General features: G+C 42.3%; 1 protein-coding gene across 4 annotated transcripts; it reads right to left on the minus strand.

The window, feature by feature from the left end:
- Window positions 1-282: 282 nt before the first annotated feature.
- Window positions 283-23,918, minus strand: dvl1a (dishevelled segment polarity protein 1a). 4 transcript variants are annotated; one of them, XR_006403496.1, is made up of 17 exons: window positions 23,466-23,918; window positions 18,465-18,534; window positions 15,480-15,601; window positions 12,771-12,889; window positions 8,729-8,867; window positions 8,222-8,315; window positions 8,015-8,084; window positions 7,778-7,917; window positions 6,470-6,546; window positions 5,991-6,058; window positions 5,787-5,864; window positions 5,519-5,653; window positions 4,799-4,966; window positions 4,470-4,685; window positions 4,175-4,224; window positions 3,400-3,438; window positions 2,298-2,365 (listed from the first exon to the last, which is right to left on the minus strand). XR_006403496.1 is itself a non-coding variant. In XM_044351962.1 (16 exons), exons 1-15 carry the CDS (start codon window positions 23,633-23,635, stop codon window positions 4,214-4,216), a joined length of 1,677 nt encoding a protein of 558 aa, XP_044207897.1. In that variant the 5' UTR covers window positions 23,636-23,918; the 3' UTR covers window positions 2,298-2,365; window positions 4,175-4,213. The 4 variants fall into 4 exon arrangements, 3 of the variants coding, with proteins under 3 accessions (XP_044207895.1, XP_044207896.1, XP_044207897.1); XM_044351962.1 differs by lacking the exon at window positions 3,400-3,438; XM_044351960.1 differs by lacking the exons at window positions 3,400-3,438; window positions 4,175-4,224 and having other exon boundaries at window positions 283-2,365; window positions 23,466-23,916.
- Between the last annotated feature and the right edge of the window lie 728 nt (window positions 23,919-24,646).

A 24,646-nucleotide genomic window follows, 5' to 3' on the forward strand; every position in this document is an offset into this window, starting at 1 on the left:
TATCAAGTATAGTTATCTACATATTGAGCACATGGCCACCATCCAGTTTTGAGAAATAACCACCTCGTTGAATTAAATATTTTAAATACTTGTGCTTACTTGAAAGGCCTGCAGCAATACCTACTCATGTGATATAAGTAGATGTAAATTAATTGAATGTCTCCATCTAGTGGCCCTGCTAAAAAAAAAAAGAGCATTTAAGAGTGAGATGTTTTAGTCACAAGTGTGTAAGACTGCAAATAAAATGCTACAGGTGACTGTCATAAAAAATGCAGACAAAAATTTGAACATATATATTTTTATTCATATATATAATAAATTTCTATGTACAATTTATTCTTCTTTTGTAAAGAAACAAAATTAAAGAGAGCTTTGATTGCAAACAGTGTTTCATACTAAAGGGAGGGAGAGACAAAATGGGAAAAGTGCTCATAAAACTAGTGTGTGTGTTATTTCCCTCTTGTAGCTATATTTTAGGTAGATACAACAGGGGTTTGCCATTGTTTTGCAAGGGTATCAGAATCTGATGAGCAGGATTCCCCTTGAAGTCACTTTGTAGTCAAAAAATGAGAAGTGTCTGATATCATGAAGAGATCTACATCATAGACGGCCTCTACATCATAAGTAAATATCCACCACACAGTGTGAGGCTTTGGCTTTTATCGCACTGACTTTTATCGAAGCTCACACTCGCTACGAAGAAGACAAAGCTGGTTTACCTTATGTCAACCCTTTGAATTTGCTTTCACAGCTGTGGTGGGTGTCCACTGTTTGCAATCCGGTTTGCAAAGTTGATTTGCTTACTTAAAAGTGTTTAAACCAAAGTGTTATGAATGTCAGGGTTCAATCACTGACAGGAATAATGATACATTCGACAAAGCACAGCTAAGACAGTGGTAACTGGCCACTGATTCACAAAGGGTGATGTCTGATTGTCTGTCAGTCAGCCGTGGTAGACAAAGTATGACACCATCAATGCAACATGATCACATAAATAACATCACAAAAATCATCCAGTGTATGGATTCTTCCTTTAGAACATTGGCAAGAGGCGACCCCTCCCCCCAATAATGGTAATACTTTAAACAATATTTATTAATAAAATTTCTTTTCTTTAAAGCAGTTGAGACAGTCATGCAATATGCAGCCTAGTTAAACTAATGGCTGGCTACAGGGCCTCCCTTATGAAGTTGAAGAAATCCACCAATCGTGAACTGATCAAGGTTAGCGTTTTACTAGTTGGCAGGTAAGAGCTAAATAAGCCAGTGGCAATGCCACAGCATGAAGGACACGGGGCCAGACGTTTGGTGTAACGTGCTAAGTTTTATCAGTATGCACAGACATGAGTCAGGATATCCAGTCCAAGTTATAGGCCGAGAGAAATGTTCCTAAGTGCGAGATGTAGTCGGTGGTCTGGGTCTGGGGGATTGAGATCCAGGCCCAGCCAGCTTAAAGGTCTTGCAGAACAGAAAATATCCTAGGTAGAGTACACATTCCCGTGAATGTCTGCGTGGCAGCTTTAAAGAATCACCACATTGAATACCACTCACGTTTCACAAACTGTACACGTCACGTCAATACAAAAGAGGGTTTTCAGCCACAGAGGACCAGTGCTTGCATGGTGAGACCAATCCCTCCTGTTGTGCTCTTGCTGCCCATATTCCTTTGCTTAAACATCAGAGGGATAGACATATAGCAGTGGGGTAGGTAGTGGGCCAGTCAGTGTCTACATTCTGAATTTAGAGGCGGTCAGAGACAAAAGATTGAGAGGAAAGAGAGAAGGGGCTGAGTGGGTTTCAGGGAGAATTGTTTTGTGCTCGATGAGTTTTAAAGGCACTGTCCTGTCACATTATGTCAACAAAGAACTCACAGGGATTGCCCATAGCATGCTGGAAGGACTGGCGACTGGCGGTGAGCTCAGGAGGAACGGCTGCTAACTCTCTCCCAGGAGGGGCTCCAGGTGGTGTGCTGCTGCTGACTGAGGTCTTAGGGGCCAGGCGGGCCAGACAATATGGAGGAGGCAAGCCTGGGGGACCGTAGGAGGAGGCATGGCTTCGCTCGCTGTGGGCACAGGAGCCTGGCCCTGGCTGGGTGAAGGGAGCGTGGCTGTAGGTGAAAGAGGGATGGCTGTTCTGTGAGAGAGAGTGGCTCCTGTGTGACTGACTGTGACTTAGACTTGATCGGGCGTGACTGTGACTGGAGACGGCATGGCTGTGATGGCTCATTTGGCTGGCGGACCTATCACCGCGCCTCCCTCCACGGACACCTGGCTCTGATTCGCTGCATGTTGACCTGTGAACCTTCTCCTGTGGGGAGGAGCGTCTACCTTTGCCTGCGCTGGGGTTGGATCCACTGCTTCGGCTTCCTGTTGAGAGGGGGGGAGGAAAAAAAATGCTGACATTTTAGCTTGGTCTTGACAGTAGTCTAAGCACATGATCAGAAATACACAGTCAGCAGCTCCAAGTCATGAGTTACAGCTGATTCAGACCAGCTGGTTTTGCTACTGATTAATATGGAGGCAGATGGTCACACGTTAAACAAAATATATTATAAAAGCTTAATGAAGCCTTCTTGAACCGCAACAGACGCCATACATCACACGAACATGTTATTAGTCAAAATATATTCTTTTGCTCAATATACTGTAAAATGTATTCATATAAATTAAAAACTGTACCACACTTTGTTTAAGGTGTGACTAGATGTCATTTTCTTACGCAATCTAGCAAGAGTCAAAGGTCAAGGGCAAACATGATTATCTCAAAGTTTCTTCCCCAAGTTCCACTAACTAATACCATGGACTTCATACAAACACTGAAACATTCACAGAGTATAAATGTATCATGATACACCTGCATCAGAAAGACACTATTACACAGCACTTTGTGGATAATGCAGAATAACACGACAGATTTTTGTAACCAAGTTTTTATATTCACAGTGTCAATTTTGTTCAAAAAGTGTTTCACTTCTCAATGCTGGTAATACACACTGATAGAGGTGTACCACACTGTTTCCTAATGAAACATTCCAAGTCTCCACTTCCATATGAGTCCAACAGTACTGGGTAAAGTGGTGCATGAGCGCCCCCTATCAGTGAGAATGATAGCACAAGCCTCAGAGTGATCATCCTGCATCATGCACCTCCCAGCACAGTACGAATGCATGCCCAGAGGTGCACAGAGGGAGAATGGACTGTCAGGAGAGTCACACACAGGATACACACGGATGACGGGAGACGCATGGGACGGGCGGAGGAAAAAAAAAAAAAAAAAAAAAAAAAAGCTATGATAGGTGGAGAGAGAGAGGAGGAGGAAAAGAATAAGACTGAAGAGAGGATGAATGGTAAGATAGAGAGAGGAGAGGAACAGAGGAGGAGAGGGGGGTTAGCAGGCTTACCGGTTCCCCCAGTGTCCTGGGACTACCTCCTCCTTCAGTCTACCGTTGCCCAGCAGAAACAGAGGGAACAACAGAATTACACACACCTCCCAACCCAGCCCTTCCCAGCTACCTAATGTACTATATCTGGCCTGTGAGCCCATAGCTACTGTTACACCCTGTTGTTAGTCCTTTCTTTGTTATCTAACTTAAAAAAAAATCTTCAAGTTATGGGAAAACTGCCCCTCAAAAATGCACACATGCAGTCATTCAAACACGCAGGCAGACACATAATTACCCACGAATCCCTGTTTGGGAAGTGCCGAAAGAAACAAACTATAATTTTAATAAATAAAAAAATGCAACGCTATTCTTTGTTATCTGTCCTTCCATGTTTCAAAGGTTGCAGATACACCAACTGAAAGCGTGACGACTGGCTGAAAGCAAGATATGACGATGTTTGGATGAATCACTAAAAACAATGAGAATTAAACTGATAGATGGTAACATGTAACTTACCATTATCTGTCTGGACTGCCTGGTTTGAAATGTGTACTACAACCACACTATCACAGCCACCCACATGTGTATAAAAACCCCCCAGTTTTCCACTCTCCCTCAATGCAGATATCAAAAACCATGCAGTAGCAACACAAAGCACTATCACGGTTTTGATTCAAGATGAAAACAAAGGATCATTTGAGAACTGATGGAGAGGGATGGACTCGGTGTTGATTATTTCAAGCTTGAGATTTGTAATCACATGGTTGATCGGATTTTTTTTTTGTGTACACACCCAGTACTGCAGAGCTGTCCGCTGCATGACTCAAGATGCTCATGATTGACCTTGACAATACAGGACGCGTTTTAGAATACACAGAATGAAAAATGCAATCCAATGTCAACTTCCTGCCCAGAAAGCCAGAAAAGCTAACATTAGCATGAGTCAGACACTTGTTAATACTGGCGTCATATGCCAGGAATACTTAGATTAGGGATAATGTCATGTTGCATATTGAGTCAAATTATCACATGAATTAATAAAATGGAAAATTCAAAGGCCCATCTTGCCCCTCCCTGTCATTGCTCACCCTCGCTGTGCTGGCTGCCTGCACTCCCACTGTGGAAACTGTGGCAAGGGTCTGAGTATCCTGGCGGGAAGCTGGGGGGTGCGGAGGGAAAGGGAGGGTAGGGGAATGGCTGCCCGCCCAGGGGCCAGGGGTTGCTGGTGGGAGGGAGCGGTGCCAGAGTGTCCTGCTCAGAGCCTCCGCCGCTGGATCCCTCATTTAAATTGAGCGATGCCATGTCTTATTGGAGAGAAAACAGAAACAGAGAGGGAAAGATTTAGTACAAACCCTCTATTCATAAAAAAAAAAAAACCAATGGAGTTGCATTGACACACTAAGAGAAGCGGCTATACTTTGGCAGAGGTCCCCGAAGGTGTAGTAGCACTGTTCGGAGAAGGTGATCTTATTGACGGTGTGTCTCAGATAGCCATGTTTCAGCAGACTGCTTGCGTACTTCCTTGCATCCCGCCTGTCCTTGAATCCATCTACTCTGGAGTAAAGCCAGTCCACCACGTCAGCACCTGACACAGCAACAAACACACATAGAGACAGACATGTAGGCTCCTGCTCTAATGGGTTGAACAGATGCTACAAATACTATTGATATGCACAACCGCCACAGTGGCCACAGTGGCTAAAGTTAGACAAGCAGCACAATGTTGCAAGAACTTTGAATAAAATTGGTGGGTTTAATTCCAAAATGCTTGATACTTTTCAGGGATCAGACTTAGATGGTGGCTGGTGACTGAAAAAAAATAATTAGGTTGATGCTATTTCTTGTATTTAGTGATTAACTGCCAAAAAGAAATGACTTGATTTGAGATAACAAATATTCCAGTTAACTTCTTTATGGATCTCTGTTGCAATGTCTTAAAAGAGGAAATGGGAAATTATTCCACTTACACAGCACTGAGGTTAATCATGCATATACCACAAATATGAGTGGATCTCCAACCTGCCAGCATTTGTTACAGTAAATCACTTTAAAAAAAAAAAACCCCTACTCTTAATTCACGTGAAACAAAGTTTTGCTCTCAGTTTCGTGCATGCCCACACAGCTCAGCCTTTCTTACCGATAACAGCATTAGCAATGGTTATCTTCAACCACATTCTGTCTCGAATCTCTAGGCCAGAGTCGGGCAACTGCATCACCTTGACGATGGTTGCCATGTCCGTTTTACTTGTAGATAGAGGCAAGTCATCAAACTCTGAGACGGGAGGAGAGATTGTGAGAAAATATTGACAAGCAGGAACTTAACATTCAGTAAGTTTGTGATAATTATGACAGTTGGGAAAAAAATAGATGTTTCATAGATGGAGCTGGCGGTTGGTGGTATTTACCGTAGTGTGGGTAAGGTCCTGTCAGGGCGGTGGTGTGTGAAATCCAGGCTGCAGGGTCGATGGGTCTCACCGGCTCAGCTGAACAAAGGAACGTTAAGACAACTTTGATAAATGACACAACTTCAAACCTGGAACAATAAGTTTGATATGGCAAAATATGTAATTTTATAAGTCAATGAAATATAGCAGTAATGTATGTCTTACCACGAGGGATAGTGAAGTAGCTTCGTGGTGACGGATCCCAACATTTGGCAACAGTAAGACTAATAGGACTGGAGGAGAGAAGAGAAAATCCCAAATTTTTATAAGACTAAAGACACAGGAGAAAAGTTTCATTGAGCAAAATAATACAACAAACAGGAGTGAACAGATTTCTGTCTACTACACCTTACTAATCACATTACTTTGTATCACAAAGCTGTCAGATGTGTGAGATTGGTGACTGACATTTAAGAACCTGACTTTTTCAACTCTATCATCAACTCATTTAGTGTTTTTCAGCTTGAATACAAGTCACCACATGTCACTAAAAAACACACACAGCATCTTATCTGATTGATGTGTTAGTCTGAAATGTAAGATTACTATCTCAATGTGATAATTTTCCAACAGAGAGTGAAAATAATCACAAAGCTCAGTAGTTGGTTTGAGTAAGATGTATGTTCTGCTTTGACTGTTCTTACCCTGTTTTTGAGACAATCTCTCTTAGGATTCTCACGGCATCGTCATTGCTCATGTTCTCAAAGTTGACGTCATTCACCTGGTCGACAGACAACAAAATACATAAATATACAATGCATTTTAATGACTGGAATATTATTTTGAAGCTCTGCAGAGGTTTTTTATGCACTGTGCACACATTAGGCCTTAAGATGCCTGAAAATCTGAATCTGCTTTCTATTAGATACACAGTCAAAATAAAACTTATATTGTATAACCAGAAATTGTTATCAGCCATCATGTGTGATATAGTGGGCGGTGTCACACAGAGATCAAAGAGGCAATAACAGGAAGGAAAAGGAGAGGCAGATTTACAACTTTTAAAAAAAGCGTCTAGGAGCGGAAGTGAGTAGAGCGTTGTGGTTATTAATACGTCACGAAACCCCAGACAGACATACAGTAATTTCCTTATGTGTCACGTTCAGCTTTCAAACTGTACAGACAGCAGCAGCCAGTTTCTGTCTAACTCCAAAGTGATGTAATGACATGAATATATCTAAACTGAATATATCTGGTTTGCCATGAATATAAGTGTTCACCACAAAAATGTAGATCTGAAACAATGTGTCACTTAATCAATTATTAGTTAATCCACAGATTAATAACTATTTTAATAATTGATTAACCCTTTACGTTGTTTTCAAGCAAATATGTCAAACATTCCCCAATTCCAGCTTCTCAAAATTGAGGATTCGCTGTTTTTCTTTATCTTATAAGATAGTAAAATGAATATCTTTAGTAGAGCTGCAACAATTTGTCGATTAATCAATTAGTGGATTGACAGAAAATGAATCAGCAACTATTTTGAATGTAGAAAAATGTGGAAATTCAGTGGAAATACTCTGGTTCAAGCTTCTTAAATGAGAATATTTTGTGGTTGCTGACTGTTGATCAGGACAAAACAAGACATTTGAGTTTGCATCTCTGACTTTTGTGAAATGGTGATCAAAACTTTGTGGCATTTTGTGGCATTTTGTGGCATTTTGTAGACCAAACAACTGATCAATTGATTGAGATATTGAAATTAATCATTAGTTGAAGCCCTAATCTTTAGATTTGGGATTAAGGTTGAACAACACAAATTCTTGATATCACCTTGGTAACTTACATTTTTCAGTATTTTCTGATATTTTATAAACCAATTCATCTAAAAATCTAAGAAAAATAACCTGAAAATTACTGGAAAGTAAAAATAATTGTTATTTGCAGCCCCACTAAATTCCTGATGATACCAATTGATAATCTAAAACTGGAAGGATCTGTCAGTGTACCTGGAGGAGCATGTCTCCAGGCTCTATTCTGCCATCAGCAGCCACAGCTCCTCCCTTCATGATAGAGCCGATGTAGATGCCGCCATCTCCCCGGTCATTACTCTGACCGACAATACTGATACCCAAAAAGTTGTATTTCTCTGTCAGGGAGAAAGCATGGGAAAAAAAATCACACATTAAATTCTGGTGTGGAAATTTTTTTTAAATAAATGATAATCATGGAAATATCAGTTTTACCCATATTAAGTGTGACGGTGATGATGTTGAGGCTCATGGTGGAGTCTGTGATACTGCTGAAAGATGAAGACTGGAGAAGCAGGGAGACAATACAATGAGTGAGGCACGTTATAAAGGTCTATATCAATCAGCTCTTTCATCTGTTTCTCACACTCAGTGTCAATTTCAATCTCAGCACGGGAGTTGATGTGTCTTAGAGATGCTCACCCGGTCTATTTTAGCCACTTTGTGCCTCCGTCGGCGGCGCTTGTGTCTGCGCATCAGCTGTGATGAAGAACTTTGTTCTGTGGAGCTACTGAGCCTGAAACACACAGAGACAAGGAGGAAAAATAACGACATGGAAAGGAAGGGAGAGGAGATAAAAATATGATAAGAATAAGAAAAATATTTTTTGTATTGAGTAAGTCTACTGTCAAAACTCTGTTAGATCTGACATACAGTATGTATACTGCTAATTGAAAATTGCCAATTAGTAACTTAATATGTAATACACTCCTGTATCAACCAGAACTAATTCAAAAATACATCATGTTCAAGAAAAAAGTCTCAAAAATCAACTCAAGAATAGAGTCTCAAAAAAAAAGTCTCGAGATTTTATATTTTTACATTTTAAATAATAAATAAGAAACTGTTGCTTCAGAAATAAACAAAAGCTACTGCTTTAAGTGTTTTGATGTAGCAGAGACACATTTTGATGTGAGTGTAGTATGTTACCTGCTAGCATCTTCATCTTCCTCACTGTCAACAAACGAGCTGGACTCCAGCTCGCTGCTCATTACCGAGGCGCTGTCATAACCCATGGCCGAGTCCCTTGCAGTGCGCTCTGATTTAGAGTGGCCGTTGATGCGAGGGACTGGTGAGAGAAAGAGCAGAGCAGCAGTGAGTCAGATGGGAGGTTAACGTTGCTGAGCGCGGGGTCAGATCAGAGGGAGAGAGAGCAACCGGGAAGGGTGGAAAGTCAGAGTTACTGAGATTGGCAGTATTGCAAAAAAGATCATAGTTATCTGAGTTACAGTGACAGAAACAACAGAGGAGCATTAACCTTTGATACCGACATGATCTGAAAAACAGAAGTGTGATTTAAGTGAGTGGAAGGAATGACAGATAAAGCATCAACTGTTATTTACATTAAAAAGTTAGAAATTGTTGAGGAAAAATACTTGAGATTTATTTTCAACACAGTGTCTTACTGTACACACATCTACATGAATATACTTCCTACCAGACAGATAAGACAACTCTCATGACCACCCCTGTCCATCTCCATACGTACATTGCCAGTGAGGTGGTGCTGTCTCAGGATAACAGCGGATTGGTTGGAAAGGTCTCATAAGGCGAAGAGGGCGTGGCAGAGAGCATATTCGCCGAGAGCAAGCAAAACATTCCAGCAATGTGGTAGTTCCCATTGCTAGTTCCGCCCCAAAAAAGCTGCTTTTATGAAAGCTGAGCTACAGCATATAAGCACTCAATCAGCAGAGGGACATCCACTGTCAGGATTCACACAAATACTTCCTCCCACGCTCCGAAGACTGCCATAGCAGAAAAAAAAAAAAAAAAAAAAAGACAAGTATGCGGGTTCACCAAGCCAGACTGAAATCTGTGACTTTGTGCTCGGCTCCCTCTGTGCTAGTCGCTCTCTAAAACCCAGCCTGAGCCCCAGACAGTCTCTGCCCACTGGCTGGCCGATGACAGGCTTCACAGCTTATCTACAATAGAGGCAGTGACAAAAATAGGGAATAAGCATAAACATGCTCTACAAAGAGTAGCAAGTAAGAAGTAAGTGAGTGACTGCTATGACTCAACAGCAGTGTCAAATGACTTTTTGGTTAGACAAGTGAAACTGGACACAATGCAGTCGTGACCTTTTCAAAGGTTGTGACATTTTATATTATAAACTGGTTGTAAAAAAAACGCATGTAGTGTTTAATGTTGTATTAATGATCTATGAATACATACACAACCCACAATGTGATAAAAGTTAAAAGTCTCCGTTGGTGGTTATCACCCTATAAAAGCTCACAACATGTATAATATAACTGTCTCCTCACTGCAAAGCAAGAGTACTTATTGTTCAACTTTCCATAATTACACCAGAATGACTTGAATAATGAGCTGCATTAAGGTAACCACAAAAAAAAAAATCTAACCACATGTATCATCTAATATAATTCAAAAGTCATATCAAAAGACACACAGTTATACGACAAATCCCTCTCACCACAGCCGACAGTCTGCCTTCATCCGATGCAAAGGGAAAGTGAGCTGAGAGTCAGGAGAAAGTATTGCCTCCTCCCTTCCTCCCAATGGCACGCAGCTATAGAATGACTGCTAATCTGTCCCTGACCAATCAGACGACGGTATTCTCCAAAAACAGAGAGACATAATATGAGATTTGAGATGATGTGCTGTCCACTCCCATCTCTGCCTCAGGTGAAAACACCCATCAGGGTTATTAAAAGGCCGAACGCTTTCATCGGCATCACAAAAATGAATTTCACGATACTTTTCATTTCAGAGGAGAGTTTAAGTTCACCAGCTGTTTTTGTGCTTTGTGCTAATACTTTAATACAAACATAAGTGCTTTGGCTTAACCATGTCTTTTTTGACCTCAACCTTGAAATCCTGGCAGTGCTGCACGGCATAATGCTTAATGCAACGTAGGGTATTAAATGTTCTCTGCTACAATGTTATAACTGAATATTGGGAGTCTTGTCTTACAACAGGTTAAGATACAGAAGCACCTGGTGGCCTTGGAACAGATCATATCCCATAACTTCAGCTGCCCTCGGGGTCCTACACCTGTTCACCCTCCTAAAATGTTCAACTGCTGCATTATTCATCCATTCAATCTCAAACGCTACAGCGCAGACTGAAAATAAGAGGGGATATGTTTACAAGGGTTGAGCACTTTAACCGATCATTGTAAAAACAGCTAGCATTCACACTGAGGCAGAATCACTTGAAGCGTGTGTATAAGGTGACAGGGAAATTCCTGCTGCGGATGCTGCGGGCAGTGAGGTAAAGACGCAGGGATACTGGTTCCTTCTTCATATGTCGTTACATCCAGACCGTATGACTGCGTCAGGAACCGCTGCCCTACCACAGCTAAATTGAATTGGATTTTATTGGGTCTTGCCGGCTAGATTTATGAGCCACCAAACTGCTTGTAGACCATGAGGGACACACCCGATTCCCCTGATGGTTTCACTTAATTAGAGCTAACAAACTAGCAGACAAGAAGACACGAGGTGAAGAAACAGAGAAAGAGACACGTGTGTGTGTGTGTGTGTGTGTGTGTGTGTGTGTGTGTGTGTGTTTGTGTGTGGGTGTGTGTGTGTGTGGGTGGGGGGAGGAATACATGACCTGCTCTAATTCTCTGTTCTGCAATAGGTGTCTGATTCGTGTTGAAGTCAGTAAACACAGAGGAGGATAGAGGACAGACGCAAAGTTCATTAGTCATGAGGTATTTCCGAATCATACACAAAACAACAGATGTGCGGCTGGAAGCTAGCAGCAGTGGATCCGACATAGTGAGTGCCAACGATACGTCTTGAGCCAAATCAAGAGCACAAGATACACAAGAATGAGATCACAATGAAATCAATGGATACGACTGTGCGATTATCCTGCTATGATAAAGTCAAATTTCTTTCCAGCATGAAAGACAGTTACAAATCTTCCACAACCATAACCTGATGCTGTACTCTGTGATACTAATTGCAACACATAAATTAATGAGTATTTGGTTAATGAGCCTTGAGCTCAGGATGCCAGGTTTGCTGTGAAGACAGGACACGGGGAGGGGAGACTGGCTTTGCTGTACGCATGAAAACAACAGCAGACTACAAGCATTAGGAGCTGCGGGTTTATTACTTCCTGCCATAAAAACACAAACTCATCTCAAAACGTCTGTGTGACAAGAACATGAACAGAACGGAGTGGATATCTCCAAACATCGCGGGTATGATTACGCTGATAACAAAAACCCACCTTCTCCTGCAGCACCAGTAAACCCTGTTTTCTCGTTGTGGACGGTGCAGACATGTGATGTTGCCTAGCAAAGCTTTCTTATTAAAAACATAGAGACCGTAGAGGAGAGGAAGCCGCCCTGCCCCTACCAAAGTGATCTTCATTGAATTGACTGCAGTCGAGTGCCAAAACACCTCAGCGAGCTGAACAATAAAGCAGATGTTTTTGCACTTGATAAAAGTTCTTGGGGGCTTTTAAAATCGAGATCCTAACAAATTGCTTTTCCAGGTAGAGCATCGATGTCGACATTAATATGTCAACAATAGCAGCAGCAACAGATTTTCCTCTGATATTTCACACAACACTAATGTCCTCTGACAGGGTATAATCATCCTGCAAGATCGGAGTCTGACTGCCGAGTGGAAAACAGCCTCTGACCGTAAACCTGAGGCGCACACAGGAAACAGAAGAAGGACAATTATTGGGCAAGACAGCGAATTCCAGTATCGGTCTTTGACATGCGGTGTCATTTTTGACTTTCTTCACTCTTCCGAGAATTTGGATATCGGTCTCACACGTAGCTCAAGTTCAATATGCACCATGTGATCCCTGGGGGTCTTTTTTTTTTTTTTGTACATGTCCACCTTTTTTTTTTTTTTTTTTTTTGAGTGACTTGAGCAGAGCGGAGAAGTAAGTGTTGAGTAAGAGGCAGTGAAATGTAATAACTTCGAAATGACAAGATAATTGCATTTTTAGGATCCATCTGTTCCTCGCTGATAGTACTCACGCTCTGTTTCTCGAGCTCTCCTCCGCGCGCGCTCTCTCTCGCGCTCTCTGCGGTGGCTCAGGAGGGACTCTGTACCCGTCTCGGTGTCCAGGCCATCACGACTGCTCACTGCGTTGGCACTGCAACACACACGTCGGAAAACTTCAGTCGGATTCATAATGATGTACGAAACACACACGCACACACACTCTCTCTCTCTCTCTCTCTCTCTCATACAGAAACTCTTTCAAATTAATTCTCTAGCCAGCTTGTGACCATCTCTCCTGAATATAATCCCAGCTACAATATACTGTCTGTTATAATATCTGTTTGCCTGCCATTTAGCCTTAGGGGAATATGCAACTCATATTATGACACTGTTTCAAATTCAATCCCTCTGGCCAAAATAGCAGTTTCATTGTTCTGCGGTATGTGATGTGTTTTTCACTAAGTGTCATTAATGACCAGATACCCTGAGAGGGAGCCATTCTGGACAATACTGGCATTAATGAGACCTATTGAAAGCCCAGATGGTGCCTGGAGCATGATTGGGAGAGAGACAGAGAGGAGAGAATGACAGATCACATAAAAAAAAAAAAAGCGAGAAGTGGTAGATCAGGTGTGGGCTGAGCAGCGAGCGGGCCTGTTTACTCGGGGTCTGGGGGTTCTGGAGAGCAGATTGCTATTCTGTCAGAGGGCTGGAGACACCGTGGCCTCAGGCACCGGGGTTAAGGGACTTACACAGCCACCGGGCACCTATGAAACTTGAGGCCAGTGAGAACTCTACTCAATCCTGTCAGTCTGTCACACGCACTTAGGCATGTACGCAACACGTACTTTACACCTGCATAAATAATTGCGCTCGCATGCAGGCGCTTTCATGCGTTCATGCACATGCTCCAATACAAAGTGTCATATTCAGAGTGTATAAACAGAAGAAAAGATGCATGAAAAACAACAAACATGTGCACAAACATCATCCTACCGTGTTTAAAAAACAATGTTCCTACACACCTCGGCGGCGACGTAGGGACGATCGATGCAAATTAAAAACACAAGAGCAGACAGGACGCTGTGTCTGCTGTGTTCACTCAGCGGGATGAAGTGCTCAATGAGGCATGCTTACACGCTTCTGCTACGGAGCACTAATGGGCGCACCTGGGCTGAGCTTCACCAGCACAGGTCAGTGCACGTATGCAAATATCACTGAGGATGCATAGTTTAGATACATTTTTATTAGTCGCTATAGGGAAGCTGTGTAATGATTTGATGTTTGCGGTGTCTGTCTGTCTGTCCGTCAGGCTGTCGGTGGCTGCTGACCAGCCGCGTAGCAGGTCTGTTGATCCGGGGGGGAGATTATCCAAGGCGCTAGGCTGCAGCTGTGAACAAATGCAACCCCCTTTCAATTCCCCCCCCCCCACCCCCTTTTCTGCCAATCGCGTCTCCCTCCCTCTTGGGAAATGGAGATGGGTGCTTTTAATGTCCGTTAATCCGGATTACCAGGCAGAAGCACATCAGTTGTGTCCATTCTCAGCCCAAAACACCTATTCTGTGAGCTCATCAAATAGACCCATTCACGCCGACAAACACATGAAATGCATGAATAAAGCACAAAGAGAAAATGAAGTGGTAATAATATTCTAGCTATTTACAGAGAGCGGTAAAGGGTTGGAAGACTGGATTCATTTCAGAAAGAGAGGAGGTTCGCTATAGGGAATTCACCATGCTGTTTCTCTGAGAGAAAGGCCTGCCTGTCTGACTCAAAGAGGGAAAGAGAAAGGGAGAGTGAGTGAGAGAGGGTGGGGGGAAATGACGTGGGGTCGGTACTCTGTCGTTTTGATCCACAAGGTGGCAGTAGTCCTTGTGAAAGCTGACTGGGAACAATAAAATCATCAGGACAGCTGACAGCCAAACAGCAGGGAGCAGCCCATAGAGGGCAAAAGCGAGCTGAGATGTCAAACACAGGATAAAGAGATACACTGAGACATGACAGATTGCATGTTCTCAATATAGAGCCTCAGCCATATTGCTCCAGCGCTGTAATGGCAACAACCCTTGCCCCCACTGCTCCCAGCCCTTCTAGCTATATTTAGCTCGGGACCTCTCCTCAGCAAGTGCAGTGATATTCTCCAATCTGCCTGTTTGAAGTCAAAGTCTGGGCTCAGGTATTTGTCATCAGGCTGTCGAGAAACTCTCCATTTCTGAGCTTTTAGGCACCGATGTGTTTTCGGGCCGCATGTGCCTTTATTAAGCGAGTATGGATGAATGCTCTGAGTGAATGAATACAATGCGCCTCACTGAGCGCCAGCATTTGCCTGAAGATGTTTATGCTGTGAAGGCTATTTCAAGAATCAAGCAGCACTGGCAGCGTACGCATCATTTCTACATATATGAGCGGACTAACGCTACACTCAACGGCTGGGTGGGCGGCAGGGATCATACACGCAAGTGGGAAAACTACTCACACCCATGTATGTTCCCACACTTAAGCTTTAGCACACTTCTCATGCCACATTCACACACAGGCGTATACCACCTACACCTCCTATACGAGCCTTGGATGATGATGAACGTCTCGGATGAGCTATCCGTACTCTGATTAGCACATATGGCGTGCTGTGAAATAAAAAGGTCGCGCGGTGCACAGGATTGTGTGCTCGAGTACGTCTGCCTACATGCCTGTGTGTGTGTAATCGTGCATATACGACAAGCAATAATCAGCCTACTTACTGGAAGGAGGGGGGCCGGGAGTCTCCGATGCCCCCTGTTCTCTCCAGAGGAGGGGGCAGCTCGGGATGGCTTTCTGTGCACTGAGATCCTCCATCAGAGTGGGCGCTCTCTGCTAGCACCAACTGAAAGAGAGGTTGGAGTGAAGAAAAGATTTCAGATAGAGCAGATATATCAGCTTAGAGAGAAACACAAACAATAATAAATATTGTGTCAAATGATATAGACCCCATAGTGTGGAGAGAGGAGATCAAACGCAACCGCAGCAGACTCCACAACACTCAAAGACAAACACATATAGTCATGTTGGCACCGCAGAGAGAGACACGTCTTTGTGTACCAGCGCACATAAGGAAAGAATATGATATGAGATGCAGCAAAGAGGCCTAGAGATGACTGGTGGCTATGCATAAACAACTTGAGAAATACAGGGAGCGACATAGAAACTTAAAAGAGCACACTGCTTTTACACGGTTGCGTGTCAGTACAGAGGATGATGTACAATGACCCATAGATACAGCGAGTCTCCTTTCATCCGAGCCAGAATAATGAAAGTTAAACCAGGCAGCCGTGCACAGACCAACAATTGTATTGCATTATTGTAACGCAAGCATCGGGATTCACAGGTGTCACTATAGTGCCACTAGATTTCTAAATGAACCCTGTGGGCTTACTTTTGCTCCATTTCAAAGACTGAAAGTATTTCTGCACTCTCCATCATCTTCTGTGTCTGTCTGTTGACTGGCTTTCTGTTTGAAACACATTAAGAATGAGCAGATTTTTCTCTGCTTCTTGGCTCTCCAGTTTTATGGAAAGCTGCCTGAGAAATACCTCCATACTTTTTGGGACTCATCGATCCGACTTTTTTTCCTCCCGATACCAGCTACCAATCCCGATACCAGCGCCGTCTTTTTCCTGATTTGAATTCTCTATAACGTGCAGAGCTCATAGGATTATGTTGTGTGAGGTAACATGAGGGCAGGGGTTGCTGTAGATCTGTGGATAACTTATCATGATTTAATGAATATAACAGAAAGTGGAAACACTGAAATTTATGATGATTGATGAAGAAACTGCATTTAATGTTGATCTGTCATGTCTGGTTGATATCGATCCACTTAATATGGTCAGTATTGCCTCCCTACATACTTTCCATAGTGTACATTTGCAAAAAAAAAAAAAAATGAATCAGGCACATTTACAATAGAATGTTTCTTAGGTTTCTCTAGTCTGTTAAAGCAATTTATCCTTGATTTAACAGCAAAGGTGGGTGTACTGCGATGCCTTTAGGATGCAACAAGATTTGCTCACTTCTATTTTTATTGCATGTTTTTAACAATATTTCAACACATTACAAAATGATGAACATTTAGATTGATGCTGAGTACATTTTGAATTTGTTTGCAAGCTTATGCTGCAGCTTAAATAGCTCATGCTTGCCATAGTAGTTATCACACAACATGCTTTTAAGCAGCCAGGTATAATGATGTAAAGATTTGTCACTGTAAACAAAGAAATGCTAATGAAGGGCTGGTGACCTCACACATTTTCCAATCCAATACCAAGTAATTACCACCAGCCTTGGTGCATCCGTGAGCTGTCTCTTGTTTTTACATGCCCTGAGGAGGACCGGGTTGAAATGCGTAGGCTAGGCGCTAAGCCCATTTATTTAAGACTTTTTAACTTTTGCACAGCAGTGTGTCTTGTTTTTTTTTTGGTTATAACTTACTGATAACAAAACAAAGTACAAGTCTAAACTCTCTCCTCCTTTTTTTGGTCTCATGATATGTTTTGTTTTTTGATACCTGCATTTGTGAAGCAGCACTCAGCCAATCTACTGGTATTTGTTCTCCCAATACCAAGTAATACCATGGTGCATATTGCCGATACTAATACTTTTAATTAACAAGAACTATATATTGACGTAGCCTAAATACACCTAAACAAACACAACTGTATATTTCTGCTAATTACATTACAGGCTCCTTATATACATTTATGAACAGTGTTATTGTGTAAAACTGAATGCAAATGTTAAAAATATGAAATGAAAAACACTGAAACCGACTTCATCACCATCTTTGTGAATCATCTATAGTGACAAAAAAACAGGAATGCTCTGGTTTAAAGAAAATAGGAACCACTAGTTTAGTGCACAGAGCAATTCTGGTGAATCCAACATGAAGATGCATCAGTTTGAGTGAACTGGTTGTTGAGCAGCAGTGTGGTATGGTAGAGTCTTCAAGCCCTGCTGTTAGATAGTATCGACACTGCTTAAGTGTTATTGAGCAAGACGGTCGCTAACAACTCTACAGCCACTACTGTGTGACCGATTCTGACTTCTGACCTCACTGTGGAGGGATGCATGCAAACTAATGATTTTCATTACTGGGATCAATAAAGTGTAACATTTATATACTGGATTTAAAAAAAGGCAGACAAACAGCCACTATGTAGATTAAATGTGCAGCCTGTAATTTATACTTACTCTTACTCTTCCATCAATATTTAAAGCTAGAGCATTAACCTGTGTCTTCTGTCACATATGATAGACCAACGATTACGATGTAAATCCTCCTCTAACATGACAGATTGATTTAATTTAACATGCTTTATTATCCCTGAAGGGACACTTGAGCTCACAACACTGTTTATCTTCCATAATCGCAAAACACTATAAAGCTACAGAAGTCAATAGATAGATTGCACTGATGGTATGATATCTTGTTTTAGTAGTCAAACGCAGACACCTCTGATTGTATTTTGTAACAACTTTAAAATCTAATGGAATTACTCACACCTATAAAATACAGCTGAACAGTAAGATCAAGGAGAAGAGTGTTTCAAAAGCACTGTGGAGGCGTTACATGGCTACATTTGCATGATCTATGAGTGCTCCACATATCTTTGCTTAGAGCTGAGGCTTTACAGCCAGGTATGCAGGCAGGAGAGAGGGGTTAGCACGGGTACATTATCCATCTCACTTACCCAGGACACTACTCTCCCGTTGAAGCAGGGCAGCTTGGCGTTATCGTCGGATATCTCCTCTTTGACGACCCTGGGGAACGAGGCAGACAGATACAGTCAGGTTAAAGGACACAGTCAGCTCAACAACACAATGCTGTATAGCCTGGAGACACTTCCCTTCCCTGCCTACACATACTGAGAGACATTCACGCTTTGTAAGTCACATTTTCCACATGGCTTTTCAACCAGCTTTGCACCCTTGCTAGCACGGTTAAGCTTGATGATGCCACTCTCAGTCTTTTTCTACATTTCGTCCATCCATGTGATTAGGGCTGCTTAACCTGGCAATAACCTGGGCCATAAATCACTAATGAATGGATCTAATAGTTAACCTGTGCAGGTGTCACAATCATCCACCGTAGGTAGGTAGATAGGTATTTTTTATGTGTATTTGTGTGGGTATGAAAAGCCTCGGAGCTGCGACAACAAGGCGTCAAGGCACAGGAGAGTGTATTAATAGAGACATCTTGTGTGTGAGGCTCCCTCAGTATGTTCGTCTTTGGCTGTAAATTCCCTACAAAAATACCTTCCAGTTACCCTTTGACCCTCTGGGACATAGTTCAGCAGCCCCCAGTCACCACACCTGCTAGACTTGTGTCAAGTAGATCAAGCCCGGAGCTAGCCGAGGGGCAGGAGATGAGCTGGCTTACACCTTACACACTGACACACATGGGGCTAAAGCACCCTGATATATTCACCAGTTTCCATTATAACTCCCTGTATGTCTTTATGTATGTTTTTTTTTTTTTTTGTGGCTACGGCTTTTCCATGAATCGGTACAACCAAACATTTCTGAAACTGTGGAGATCTCACATTAGCTTTTTGGCTTTGAACATGGAACATGAAAAGAAAGAGGCACGACACGAGAGCAGCAGGAAAAGCCTAAGAAGATTTTATGCAGGGGTGTCTCTGACAGCTACTTTATAGCTTTTTTTTTTTTTTCTCCCCGTCGTTGTTTGCCAGAGCTTCCCTGCAACTGAAATGATTAGCCAAGCTAGTTGTGTTTTTGTGCGCGCTGCTGCTGTGGGAGCTGTATTGCAGGGAGTGGTGGACGGAGATAACGTAGCCTTGTGGCTGGAACTGACGACCACAGAGTCTGCTGCTGTGGCCTGTTCCACCTCAGGGAGGAAAAGGGAGGGAGGCGAGGGCTGACTCTGCCGGCTGCTTGTTAGGTAGGAAGTGTTTGCATCCTCTCTCTCTCTCTCAAGCTGCATAACCAGCTGTAAGGTGACTTGTGAGGATGTGGGAGTGGCCCGCACAAATAAAATATCAGCTACGCTTCTTCCTCATGTTTGACAGGAGTCGTGTTGACTGTTCCACTTGCGTACACACACATATTTCACCAACGCAACTGTATTTTTATGGTTACTGAAAGTACTGTCATGCAAAATAAATCCCCTTTGTCTGTTACAAGAAGTGTAACCAGAAGAGCCAAGAAACAATTCTAATGATAACAGATGACGTCTGTAACATGTGGTAAAATCAGCATGGCCTGCATTCTTTTTTAGCTTCCATCTGATATCAGGAGCAGTGTTAGTTCCACTCCTGAACTTTTAACAGGCACAGACACACACACACTCACACGCATACAAACCGTAAGCCCTGTTTAGAGAAGCGTCTGGTGTGGGCTGCTGTCACAGATCTGACTTCTTAGAGCTGACAGCTTAAATAGGTCTTAACAGATTTCACAGGATAATGACACAAGATTTACCCTGGTGATCGCCGAATATTCCACTGCTAGGGATATTTGTGTAGCTGGGGAAGATTAGAAGTGTTTGTTTATGCTCTGAGAGACAGAGGAGGGCTGGGTAGTTACAGCCTAAACCAGAAACCAGGGGCAGGAGAAGCCAGCCAAGACCGGACAACAGTCCAAGGACATTCGTAGGCTGATGCTAATGATACTATAAACAGGGAAGCAAAATATTTGTGGTCAAATACAAGACTTCAATATGACACAGTATGACTCAGTTATTTAAACTTTAACAATCTGGAAAACACTTAGGAATAGCATGCATCCTGTTGTTGGCACGTTTAATACTGTCATCATGTGATTTTCACACCACAATAATAATAATGTTCAGACGTGTATAGTTTTCCATTCATAATGTCACTATCACAGTAAGAGCATTGTTGTTAAAGCTATGATACCCAAGTGCAGTATAACCTTCAAACCTGCCACAATCCTCAAACAGTTTAAAAAAAAAAAAAAAGTGAGGTATGGCAGTGGTGCATTTGTGCAAAAAGCTGCAGATTTCCGTCCTCTAACTACAAACTACAGGGGCTCAGCATCACTTCCTCAGCAGAAGAAAGATCCCCCTACCAGCCCCCTGTTTTCTGAGGCACAAACAAGACTGTTTCTTTCAGACCTTCAGCTTGGCTGCTTCCTCAGCTCCAGAGTGCCTCTGTGACTTGCATTATAGTGAGGTCTCAAACCCACTTGCCACCACTGGCAATGACAAAACGCCATATCATCACCTTGAAGTCTCTGAAAAAGCCAAGTGGGTTGCTTCAAAACAACCCAGCCTCAATTAGCTTCCTGTCTTATGAATATTGATGAATGAATGAATATTATGAAAAAAAAAAAAAAACGTGCACAAAGAACAATCATCTTTTAATTTGCTGCGCTCTGTCGTGCGAACGGAAATGCCACAGCCCATGGTTACATACGAGTCCAAAGGCAAACTGAAATGACATGTTCACTGCGGTAAAGGGGTACACCGGGGCGTTTGTCGGGGGAAAGCGTTTATCGAATTTGTGTGGCCGTTGCTTGGACAGCTGATATGGCCGGCACAAATGTAGTTCAGCAATCCCATAAGAAAATGGCTGGTTTTTCCTGCACAGCAGGGGGTCTACTACAGAGGACCTTGCACTGACTGCTCATTTACATTTCAAACACTGTCTATAACTGCAAGGGATTTGATGTTTTCCCTCTCTGCTCAGCAGTCTTATTCCTCCCTTGCTAATTCTCCAGCAACCATACTGTCTGTGCCTATGCAGTACAGCCAGCATGGCTACCACAAAGCACTGCTATCCTCTGTGTCTTTGACTGGCTTTGCTTCCATACTGTGCCAATACCATACGGCATTCACAGAGCCTGAATATCCAACCTTAACTCAAAGGCTGGAATGCTCATGGAGACGCCTTTTTAATCAGTGTATAACAGCCCTATGTGGAAACACAGTCGTTTAACAATGTCCAATTCACAGCCTAATTTAACATGCTTTGTTGATGCACGTGCAGGGGCCAGTCAGCCTACTGTAGCAGTGTGTTCAGCAACATGGAGCTATGTCTCCATATGGAGAGAGCAAACATGCTTTGTTTGTTTCCATTATCTGCTTGTCGATCACCTGAGGCCCAGTGAGCAGACCGGCTTGCAGTGCAAGAGAGGCAGGAAGCCGGGGCTGGGGACAAAGCAGCGCACCAAGCCTTGCCTGCCACCAGGAAGAGCCAGTTTCCCTCACAAGGTCAGGCTGCAGTGGAAATGTATGACGTTTGGCTCTATTGACACTGCCTGCCTCTGCATTTCCTCCAATCATGTTTGCGATTACAGTGCTAGATGTTAATGTGTGTGGGCCAATGTATGACTACTCACTGTGGAATGAGAAACAGGCGCTGACACAAATATGTCATCCTCAGCAGAGGCGTGATACAAGTAGATCTCTGTGACCAAGAGCTGAAGAAAAGTAAAGGCTCCATCAGAGAGCCTGTATCTACAGAGCTATGTAAACCTGGTGTAACTCCTGAAAATCAGGAAGGGATTTACAAAGAGAGGAACAGAGACAGAAATAAAAGGAGAGAAAGAGGGAGGAAATATTTCTATAATTCATAACGTCCAGCATCCAGTAGATAGGAGAGGTACCGTGGTTCCTGTGGCTTTCTGGGGTAAAATTCACCATAAAAATAAATAAATGTGTGACATTAAACAGGAACATAGACATATGCTGCTAAATGAGTTCACATTTCTATCATCAGTGAAAAACTTCTTTCACGTGACTTGCAGTGAATTATGAAAATCTTACAATCCTATCACATCATCAGCAGTTAAAATATGCCTGTAAGTTTAATCATTCATTTTACTTCTCTATCTCTAACATGACAAAACTGGACATCATACAACTACATATATGACCAAATGGCCAGTGGGCTGTGGGGATGTGACGGGGTGGGCAAACATAATTACCCCTTCCAGCATTTATAATTAGTATGTTCGAAAACTTCCAAGTTCAGCATCATTGTAATAACACATTCTTTAATACGGTGTCAAACTGTATGTAGTCGTGTTTGGCGGATCTCCTCCTCGGGGGCATATTAAATGTAAAAGGTGGTTACATGACTGCACACCTAATAGTCACAATTACTGACTCGTGGTTGCCATATTCCCTTGGGATTCACCTGCAGTCCATTGTGTGTGTTTGTGTGTGTCTGTAAAGAAATATATCATCCAGGGCTTCTACAAGTGGGTGAAAATAATATATATATGTATTTTTTAATAGTCATCTACTTATAGTCCATACTGGAAAAACACATGCAACAATAAAGCACAAACAAAACAATATGAAACCTGAGAACTTGAACATGTGGACGCTTTCTCAACATTACCCTGACATGTATACTCCACATGGTTAACATATTATAATAAATATACATGAATGTGGGGGGAAGCAGGGGTCCGACTCTGTGTAATACATGCAGGGCTGCGTCATTAAGACTGTGGACAGATCTGGTATCACTTCAAACACTCATGTGTCTCCTCCACTGCGCACAGGATAGCCTGTAATAATGAGCAGGTGCCAGGAGCATGGAAACAGACACGGCACTACTTTACACACATGTAACAATGTTGCAGCCAGCATCGTTTGATGTTGCCTATCACGGCCTGTAATAAGCGGACTGCAACAATAAATAGCGAGTCAAGCCAGACGAACAGGCTAATAATAATAATCACCGACGGCGGCCACTTACCCAAAATCCTGGTCCATCGATTTGAAGAAGAATTTGTAGCTGTTGACCGGTCGATTGTTGAGGACATTTTTAAAATCCGCTAAGGTGACTTTCTCTGGAGAAACGGACAGCTTGACCAGATAAGGAGTCTCCTCCTCGTCTATGTGATATATTATTTTAGTCTCCGCCATGAGAGTGAGGGGAGGACAATCATTGACACAGGAAAGGAACAAGGGTTGGCAGCGCAATAAACAGGCCTGCTATGTTACCAGCTACCCATAGAATAACATAACAGCGTCCACTAATAAATAAACCTGTATAGCCCACGATGGAAAATACAACTCCGTGTGTTGGACAAACACTGCGAAAATCCAGACATAATCGCGTTATGACTGCCTGTGTTCCTGCTCCAGTGTGAGTCGGTACGGTGGCTCTCGGCACTAAAACAGGAAGGGACAGTCCACATCCTTGCGATATGGAGTTGGGAATATTGCTTTATTTTTTCACAAGCTAATTGGTTAGACAGTGCTGTCATCTAGTGGTGTGTCTGGGCTGTGCGCGGGCCTACAAGCACAGCTTATACAACAGTCATACTGTACACTCAACTGCACAGTCACAACACGAACAAAGAGGCTGGATGAAGTCTGGATACTAGTTTCTTTCAGTGGATATTTCTGTCAAGCCTAATTTAATGTAAACCCACTCAAATAACGTATGAATGAAAATTATATAATTGTATTATACAACAATAGCCTATATAATAAAAAATATTGTTTATGTAACCTGAAATATATGACGATCTATTTTTGGACAACTAATAAATGTCACATTTGTTTTAATAATCCTAAGAATATGTATGTATATATATTTAAATCCTATAATGAAAATCTTAATTAAAATAATAAAAAATAAAAAATAAATACATACAAAGAAAAAAATATCTAAAATGAAATACAAATATACAGAAGCAGCAATGTGATTGACTAGAGGGGAAAAAAGAGAAGCTGCACTAACTGCACAAATGATAGTATAAAAGTAATTCATAGATCTTATTAAATACAGTATGTCTATAACAATATTCACAATTAATAATAACAATAATTTGATATATAATTGTAACTGCTTTATTATTACTGGGCTTGATTGAGCACCCAAGGGATGCCAGTACGCTGTAGTAAAATGTCTACTCCATTGTTATTTAG

The sequence above is a fragment of the Thunnus albacares genome, chromosome 5 (genome assembly GCF_914725855.1).
Source record: "Thunnus albacares chromosome 5, fThuAlb1.1, whole genome shotgun sequence".
In the NCBI taxonomy this organism is placed as follows: Eukaryota; Metazoa; Chordata; class Actinopteri; order Scombriformes; family Scombridae; genus Thunnus; species Thunnus albacares.

Coding starts and splice junctions, on each gene's coding strand:
- dvl1a (XM_044351960.1), bottom strand. CDS start 23,635: ATGGCGGAGACTAAAATAATATATCACATAGACGAGGAGGAGACTCCT. Junction 8,868..12,770: donor GAGAGCTCGAGAAACAGAGC/GTGAGTACTATC, acceptor TTCTCTCACCAG/TCCCTCGCATCAACGGCCAC. Junction 4,686..4,798: donor CTTCGGGGACCTCTGCCAAA/GTATAGCCGCTT, acceptor CTCTCCAATAAG/ACATGGCATCGCTCAATTTA.